Consider the following 9,472-nt stretch of genomic DNA (forward strand, 5'->3'; position numbering starts at 1 on the left):
TGGCAAAAGATGAAGCCTATTGTTTTTATTGTTATCTTTTCAGTCAGGATAGAAGTGAAAAGGGAGCAAGTGATATTTTTACAAGAAAAGGGTTTTCTAATTGGAGGAAAGCACTTGAGGCTTTTAATCAACATGTAGGCACAGTAAATAGTGCACATAATGATGCTAGATAAAGTGTGTCACACATGTTATCTTCTCATGGGCGTCAAATGAAGATCGATTATCGCTCTCGTCTAACAACTATTCTAGATGTCGTACGAATTCTTTTGGTACAAGGTCTTGCATTCCGTGGTCATGATGAGTCTTCAAGTTCTAAAAATAAGGGGAATTTTTTGGAGATACTCAATTGGTATGCAAAAAGGGTTGAGAAGGTTGGGAATGTTATTAATGAAAATGCTCCTGGGAATAATCAATTAACTTCTCCATTAATTCAAAAACAGTTGGTGAATGCATGTGCTGCAGAGACAACGTTAGCAATTATTAATGAAATTGGTGACAGTAATTTCTCACTAATTGTTGATGAGTCTCTAGATAAATCAATAAAGGAGCAAATGACAGTCATTTTGAAGTTTGTGAACAAGCAAGGTCAGGTTGTTGAAAGATTTCTTGCGATTCAGCATGTAGCCGACACTTCAACATTTTGTCTAAAAGTAACTTTAGATGAATTATTTGCTCGTCATGGTTTATCAATTTCAAAATTAAGAGGACAAGGGTATGATGGAGCCTCAAATATGAGAGGAGAATTTAATGGTCTGAAGACATTGATTTTAAAAGAAAATCCTTTCGCGTTTTATATCCACTGCTTCGCCCACCAACTGCAATTAGTAGTTGTTTCTGTTGCCAAAAGTATTCTGGTTATTTCTGATTTTTTTTGTTATACAAATATGATTGTAAATATTGTGGGTGCTTCATGTAAAAGAAAAGATGCATTGCTACAAACACATCATCAAAAAATTGTTGAAAGATTAGAGTCTGGTGAGATTTTTTCAGGAAAAGGAAAGCATCAAGAGACAAATCTTGCAAAAGCAGGAGATACTCGTTGGGGTTCACATTTTACAACTTTGATTCATCTCTTGACAATGTGGGAATCAGTTTTAGAGGTTTTACAAAATGTTTGTCAAGATGGATCAATTGCAGATCAAAAAGGTTTGGCATCAAGCTTGATTAGTAAAATGGAGAGTTTTGAGTTTGTCTTTGTCTTGCATTTGATGATGAAAGTGTTGGGGATCACAAATGAATTATCAAATGCTTTGCAGCAGAAAGATCAAAATATTGTCAATGCCATGGCGTTAATTAATATTGTAAAAGATCGTATTCAAGATTTCAGGGATAACAGGTGGGATGAGTTATTAGAAGAGGTTCAAAGCTTCTGTGATAGAATGTATATTCCAATACCTAACATGGAAGATAAAATACCAGTTCGGGGTCGTTCTAGGCGTGAAGGGCAGTGGATTACTTATTATCATCATTATCACGCAGAGATTTTTATTGCAGTTATTGATTTAATTGCCATTGAGATGAATAATCGGTTCACTGAGACAACTACAGAGTTGCTAGCTTGCATATCATGTCTTGATCCAAGAAACTCATTTTCCAGATTCAATCATGCCAAGCTACTTCGACTTGCAGAAATCTATTATGATGATTTTTCTATACAAGATCTTCAAGTTCTAAAAGAGCAACTTCACACATACATTCATGATATTAGAAGATGTTCTGATTTTGTTGAATGTGATGATCTTGCAAGTCTTGCTGTGAAACTAGTTGAAAGTCGAAAGCATTTGGTATTTCCGTTGGTTTATCGCCTTATTGAATTGGCTTTGATCTTACCGGTGGCAACAACATCAGTTGAAAGATCTTTCTCGGCCATGAATATCATCAAAACCGATTTGCGCAATAAGATAGGAGATGAATGGTTGAATGATATGATGATATGCTATATCGAACGCTAAGTGTTTGAAACAATTGATGATGAAGCTATTTTGGTTCGATTTCAGAATATGCAAAGCCGAAGGATTCAACTTCCACTTCATTAGTGGTATGTATATTTTTATATATTTTTTAAATTAATTATTATAATCTTAAGTTTGGATTAATATAATTAATTTTATATATTTACTTTTTAGGTTAAACCTAGCACCCCTTGGTTTTGTTTCTGGTTCCACCACTGGGCATACATGTCAAGTACACTAAGCATTGTTTTGGTGGTTTTTGATACAGTGATACCGTAACATTGTGCGTATATATAATTATTGATTTTTAATCATTATCAAACACTTGATTTTCAGTTTTTTTTTAAATTTTGACAAATGATTAATATTTCTCTCTAATTAAGTTTTACTCAAGTATATTATATTTGATGAGAATAATTTTTAATAAATAAATTATTTATTCTGATTTAACTTATATAATTTATTTAATCTTACCTTGATATAAATATAACTATTTTGTTTTCATTAAATAATATCTTAAATATTAATATGTACAATTTTATTCGTTTTTATTTAAAGAAAAAGATAATGACTCATCTTAACAATACTTCAAACAAAATCATGCGATATGAAAATGAGCATTTCACACCCAATTCATGTTTTTTCAGTATTTTTTTTTTTTTAAAAAAAGAAATGTAGCTAAATCGGAAAGATATAGCGTTCCCACCTCTCTGCTTTCCTAATATTCATCTTCACTTTAATTTTGGATATTTTATTTTTAGCTGGGAAAATTGGGAGTTGATAATGTAAATTGAACTTAGAAATAAATACAAAATTTATTCAAAAAATGGAGAAAAATGGGGGAAAAAAGTTCAAATATTAAATCATATATCATTATCATTAGAAACTATATTATAAAAATCTGCATATTACCTAACATGTGATAGTTACTTTCTCAAGAGTGTCTCAAATATCATTAATTAAAAAGAGTAATTCTCCGTGCAATTTTTGTACTTTTCAAAATGTAGCTTTTTAATCATTGTATTTTTTTTTCTGCTTATTTTAATTTTTTATACTATTTCAAATATGTTCAATTAGTCCGATTCAAAAAAGCTGTCATGCTTGCCGTCTGTTTATCGTGACATAGCCAAAATATGACTTTCTTGCCAGTTAGCATAAATAGACGGCAAACATAACGACTGTCTCAAATTAGACCAATTAGACATATTTAAAATGGTATAGGGACCTAAAAGAAATAGAAAAAAAATATAAAAATTAAAAGGTTACGTTTTGAAAAATACATAATTAAAACTGAGCACATAACACCACCATTGATGCACCGTTTGGAATGTTTATAATATGAAGTTCCCACAATATTTGTTTTAGCTAACTTTTTAATAGAAATCATCACATTTTCTACTTTTATCACAAACATAACTCTCTCCATTAGCTATAGTTATTGTAAATAAAATAAAATAAAATAAAATATCTTAAAATATATTTTGTTATATATATATATATATATATATATTCAGACTACCAAGGACCTTAGGTCAATTAGTACCGGGTCCCTTACGCATGGCATTTGTTTTAGGGAGGGCCCGAAATCAAACTCGATATTCGCGCAAGGTGAAAGCACAAAGTAGGAGTTGAGCTCTACCCTCTACAAGTGCATATCTCTGACTTACTCTTAAATAGTAGGCGCTTGTCGTCTATTGTTAAAAAAAAAATTCTTCAAAACTATGCTCATTAAAAAACATTAAACAGACATTAAACAAAATGAAAGAATATCCAAATTATTATTCTGTTATTGATAATTTAAAACTAACAGAACATTTTTTTTTAAATGTTAAATTAAAACTTGAAAGTTATTCAAATGTTCTTTTAATTTAATTATTGTAGCTCTCTTAAGTTTTTAAAGTGAATTAGGCACTAGAAACTTCCATAGCACTAATTCATACTATAATATGGAAAGTAGATTAGATTAAAACATGCAACATTCAAAACAATAAAAATTTTAAATATAATAGAAGAAAAGAAAATTTTATTTTAGCCCTTAGATTATATTAATTTGTTTATTTTTGGCGCCACTTATCCAGCCACATTAGCTTTCTTGTTGATAAAGCGGCATACTTCAAGGACAAACCGAACAAATATGGCACTTCAAGGGCAAAGCAAACAAATTCATATTTTGGGAGAATAAAATGAATATTTTTTATTTTATGATCTAAGAAACCAACAATGTCCATTTGAAATATATTGTAACAATCCCACGTCTAAAAATGTAATGAAGACATAATATTTTATAAGAGATGAGAATAATTCAAAAATTATAGAAATTATACATATATATTGATGCAGCAGTATATTTGAACCCGTTGATTCTCTTTCGAATGCCGGAAACAAGTTGTCCAAACCCTGTTGATCAAAGATAGCCAGGAATTGCGAAGAGTAAAATCTTATAACTCAAGAAAATGATTATCACAAAAACTTCCTTTATTCTTGCCCAAAGGCTTACAATAAATAGGCAAACTAAAGATACGAAAATAATTCTAAAAACGGAGATAATTTTAAAATATACCAAAAAATGATAAATTTTAAAATATCAGCAAGAAATAAAAATGTTTAACGAAATAAAGATTATTGCCATAAACGGCTTACAAATCAGAGATTTTTAGCCTAAGATATAACAAAATCAATTATTATCATAAATGACAAAATTAGGGTTTTCGAGGCCTAAACGATGGAATTTGACCGAAAACTCATTTTCCATTAAGTGAGACCCCTTAAACACCAAAACTCCACCACTTGAAAAATTACCAAGATACCCCTGTTAGGCCATGTCCCATTTGTCCATAAAGGCAAAGGCTTGCTCCTCAGTACGTCCCGCATCATTCTCCCAAGGTTGAACAGAATTCGTCCTCGAATTGGACCTTGATTTAAAAGGCCCACACCAATCTGATGATGAATATCACGCAATGGTGGTAGATTATCAGGTAGTTCTTCAGGACAGACGTCTTTGAATTCAGCTACAATTGGCTTCACAATATCTAGGATTGTCTCTTTAGTTGCACAACTACCTGTATCAATCACAAAGCGACACACATCACCTAAGAGGGTGCAGGTGGATTGGAAGATGTTAGTTCTCAACCAGTCATCGTCCATAGCCCGAGGTATCAAACAAGATCTACGAACAACTAGGACCATACTGACATCCCTTTCAACCATCTCTTTGTCAAGGTCATCCTCATCAAACACCGGTGGGGGTACCTCGATCGAGTCATTTTCTTCTTCTGCTAACATAACTCTTTTGCCCCCTTTCCGATAGTCTTCAATAGTTCGTGGTGTCAAACAAGATTTGCGTACAACTAGGGTATTCCCGACGTCTCCCTCAACTACCTCTTTATCGAGGTCACTCTCATCAAACACCGGTGGAAGTACCTTGCTCGAGTTATCTTCTTCTTCGTCCACCAACATAATTATCGAGAATCAACGGGTTCAAGTATACCGCTGCATCAGTTTGGTACCAGAGTCGAATCGATCATGCCATCACGAGGACGAGGTGCGGCTTGCCCTACGCAAAGGATTGAGGAGATCTACTATTGTGAGGACGATGCTAGATTTGAGTAGCGAGTTGGCCGCCTCTTAGACCGTCGGATTGAGCGGATGATGGAGGACTTGACTGAACGGATTACCCAAATGATAGATAACATCATTCAAGGTGATAGATCGATGAGCAAGAGAATTATGTTGGTGGAGGAAGAAGAAGATGACTCGAGCAAGGTACTTCCACCGGTGTTTGATGAGAGTGACCTCGATAAAGAGGTAGTAGAGGAAGACGTCGGGAATACCCTAGTTGTATGCAAATCTTGTTTGACACCATGAACTACTGAAGACTATCGGAAATGGGGCAAAAGAGTTATGTTAGCAGAAGAAGAAAATGACTCGATCGAGGTACCCCCACCGGTGTTTGATGAGGATGACCTTGACAAAGAGATGGTTGAAAGGGATGTCAGTATGGTCCTAGTTGTTCGTAGATCTTGTTTGACACCTCGGGCTATGGACGATGACTGGTTGAGAACTAACATCTTCCAATCCACCTGCACCCTCTTAGGTGATGTGTGTCGCTTTGTGATTGATGCAGGTAGTTGTGCAACTAAAGAGACAATCCTAGATATTGTGAAGCCAATTGTAGCTGAATTCAAAGACGTCATCTCGAAGAACTACCCGATAATCTACCACCATTGCGTGATATTCATCATCAGATTGGTGTGGGCCTTTTAAATCAAGGTCCAATTCGAGGACGAATTCTGTTCAACCTTGGGAGAATGATGCGGGACGTACTGAGGAGCAAGCCTTTGCCTTTATGGACAAATGGGACATGGCCTAACAGGGGTATCTTGGTAAATTTTCAAGTGGTGGAGTTTTGGTGTTTAAGGGGTCTCACTTAATGGAAAATGAGTTTTCGGCCAAATTCCATCGTTTAGGCCTCGAAAACCCTAATTTTGTCATTTATGATAATAATTGATTTTGTTATATCTTAGGCTAAAAATCTTTGATTTGTAAGCCGTTTATGGCAATAATCTTTATTTCGTTAAACATTTTTATTTCTTGCTGATATTTTAGAATTTATCATTTTTTGTATATTTTAAAATTATCTCCGTTTTTATAATTATTTTCGTATCTTTAGTTTGCCTATTTATTGTAAGCCTTTGGGCAAGAATAAAGGAAGTTTTTGTGATAATCATTTTCTTGAGTTATAAGATTTTACTCTTCCCAATTCCTGACTATCTTTGATCAACAGGGTTTGGACAACTTGTTTCCGGCATTCGAAAGAGAATCAACGGGTTCAAGTATACCGCTGCATCATATATGCACCAATAGTGAAAAGTATTTTGAAAAATAATTATCCTAATCAAAAGGAAAAAGAAAAAAATATTCATTATCTCAAGATATATTCTAATATTTGAAATTTTTTTAGTTATGGTCACATTAGTTGGTGACTTTTTAAATATAATAAAATCTCTGTAGAATACCCTATTTGATCCACCTAATTAGAGAGTTGTTTGGATGGGCTTATTTTAAGCCCAGAAGTGCTCTTTTTTTATATAAGTTAAGCACTTCTGGGTCTTAAAAAACATGTTTGTTTGGGCTTTTGAGCAGAATCAAAAGTTATGAAAAAAAGCTAAAATTCAGTTTTATTCAAACCTGGCCATCAGGTGCTTCTCAGAAAAGCACTTTCGAGAAGCTATTTTTGGGGGCGCAAAATAACTACTATAGCCTTGACAAATGAATAATTCCCTCATTTATTTCCATAAAGCCCTAACTTTCATAAAGGATAATTGGCTGGCTGATCATGCGTGGAGCTTTTCTTTTCTAGCCGTTGTGTTCTCCGATTTTCCTCTCTAGTCGTTGCTTCTCTGTTTTTCTAAGGTGTGCTTTCGATTCACGCAGAGATTCATGATCATCGGTTGATTGTTGGGTGCATTTTTTATCTTTTATTTTCTCTTGGTTTATGTTTATATGAGTGCTAGTTTTGATTTTTGTTTATTTTCAGATTTTGGTTTTGATTTATTCTTCAGATCTTGGTTTTTTTGAGCAATCCAAGTGAAAAATATTGTCTAATATTTCTTTGTTGATGTTACTCTTTTCTTGTCGATGCTATTAATGTTTTTCAATTTATAGTTCTTTGCTTGCCTCTTGTGTGGAAATTTCTGAGTTAATTATCTAATATTGACTGATATTCCATATCAACTTTCTGTTTAGTTGTTGGATGAATTTCAGATCTAGACAGAGATGTTGAGTTCTTGGTCCTTGAGTTAGATGTTTCTGTCTCATACCTTTTAATTGAGGTCCTACTGTTCTCAATAGTATACTAGTGTGCATTAAAGGTTCAATTCCAAATTATATGGTCAAGTTTTGCACTCCATAATTTTATTCGTAGAATGGGTGCTAATAATTTAGATGTTCTTGAGAGCATTGAAGATATCAACCAAATTCAAGAATGAGAATGTGGCTTTGAAGGTAATGATTGTGGAAGTTCATTTGTATGGCAACAACCTACCAATAAGGACACTCAACAAATGATAGCACTTTGGAACAATATTCGGGACCAACTCTCCAATCGATGTTTGTGTTAATGGTGTAGTATTTATAACTTATTGTAATGGTTGTGGTATCCCATATCTTTTGCGTATGTTGTATTCATATTGTATTTGTTAGTTTGTAACATCTATTTAATGTAATATATAAAAAAATATTTAATGAAATATATAAAAATATTGTTTAATGTTTTAAAGTTAAGAGCTAAAAGATTGGGTTTTGGTGATGGTATATGAGTTTGGACTATTTAAGAAATCTATAGGCAATTTATTTGCTTTAATTCTTGTGTTTGATTTCATATTTGATGGTGTTTGAGCAACAAAGTTTGGATTTGTGTTTGTTGAATGTCCTAAAGTTGGGACCTTTAATGAATTTGGGAATTGTAAGATTAGGTTCTGATGATGGCTCTGAAAGTTTTGCAATGTATGTTATGTGATGTTGCAGCAAATAACAAGAAACTAATAACTAGAAACTACAGCGAATAACCAGAAACTATTATTAATAACCAACAACTGTGATAAATAACCAGAAACTAATAACTAGAAACTGCAGCAAATAACAAGAAACTAATTAACAGAAACTTCAGCGAATAACCGAAAACTATTATGAATAACCAGAAACTGCAGTGAATAATCGGAAACTAATAACAAGAATAATTAAAAAATAATAATAATAAATTATATTATTATTTATTATTAAAAGAATAATAAAAATTTATATAATAATAATTAAAGAATAATAATAATGAAAAGCGGAAACGATAAATAATAACCAGTACAACTTTAACCTAACCGAAAATTATAAACAATAACCAGAATGTAAACAGAAACTATGACGACTAACAGACAACAAACGGAAACTATTAATAATAACAAGTCACTACACATAATTATCGGAAACTATGAAATATAAACAGAAATGATCAATGATAAAATGTGAAATTCGTATAGACAATAATATTCAAAATGAGATCAATTAGGGTATTTATCATTTTAAATTTTATAATTGATTTCATGATTTAATTTTAAAATAAATCATAAGACCTTAGTGACTTGTTTATAATTTCAATATATAATAGTAGCTTAAAGAAAACTCAAAGAATGCCCATTTCAATAATTTGCATCTCCAAAAGTGCTTTTACAATTCCACATCCAAACAACTTCACACATATAAAAGCACTTCTGCATTAACCTATCCAAACATAAATTACAGAAAAACACTTAACTTACTTTCAAAATCAGTTTTTTTAAAAGTACTTCTACAAAAATTAAAAAAAACACTTATATTAAAAGCCAACCCAAACAAGCCCTAGGTCGGGTTGCCTCTTTAGTTCTCTTAAGATGAATTGTTCATAGGAGGTCCATTAGTTTTCCAAATTGGTAAAATCAAGTCCAAACTGCAACAGTCGTCGGGTTTTCTGGCAAGAGGTCCTAAAAAGA

The 9,472-nt window shown here is 32.5% G+C and overlaps 1 protein-coding gene across 1 annotated transcript; it reads left to right on the top strand.

The window, feature by feature from the left end:
* Nucleotides 1-209: 209 nt before the first annotated feature.
* LOC120259984 (zinc finger MYM-type protein 1-like) lies at nt 210-1,952 on the top strand. Its single transcript, XM_039267433.1, has 2 exons — nt 210-846; nt 991-1,952. Exons 1-2 carry the CDS (start codon nt 210-212, stop codon nt 1,950-1,952), a joined length of 1,599 nt encoding a protein of 532 aa, XP_039123367.1.
* The last annotated feature ends 7,520 nt before the right edge of the window (nt 1,953-9,472 follow it).

The sequence above is a fragment of the Dioscorea cayenensis genome, chromosome 5 (assembly GCF_009730915.1).
Source record: "Dioscorea cayenensis subsp. rotundata cultivar TDr96_F1 chromosome 5, TDr96_F1_v2_PseudoChromosome.rev07_lg8_w22 25.fasta, whole genome shotgun sequence".
Taxonomy (NCBI): domain Eukaryota; kingdom Viridiplantae; phylum Streptophyta; class Magnoliopsida; order Dioscoreales; family Dioscoreaceae; genus Dioscorea; species Dioscorea cayenensis.

Excerpts from the sequence above, each read along its gene's own strand:
- LOC120259984 (XM_039267433.1), top strand. The coding sequence starts at position 210 with ATGAAGATCGATTATCGCTCTCGTCTAACAACTATTCTAGATGTCGTA. Across the intron at positions 847-990 it reads AGTTGTTTCTGTTGCCAAAA|GAAAAGGAAAGCATCAAGAG; the intron begins GTATTCTGGTTA and ends AGATTTTTTCAG.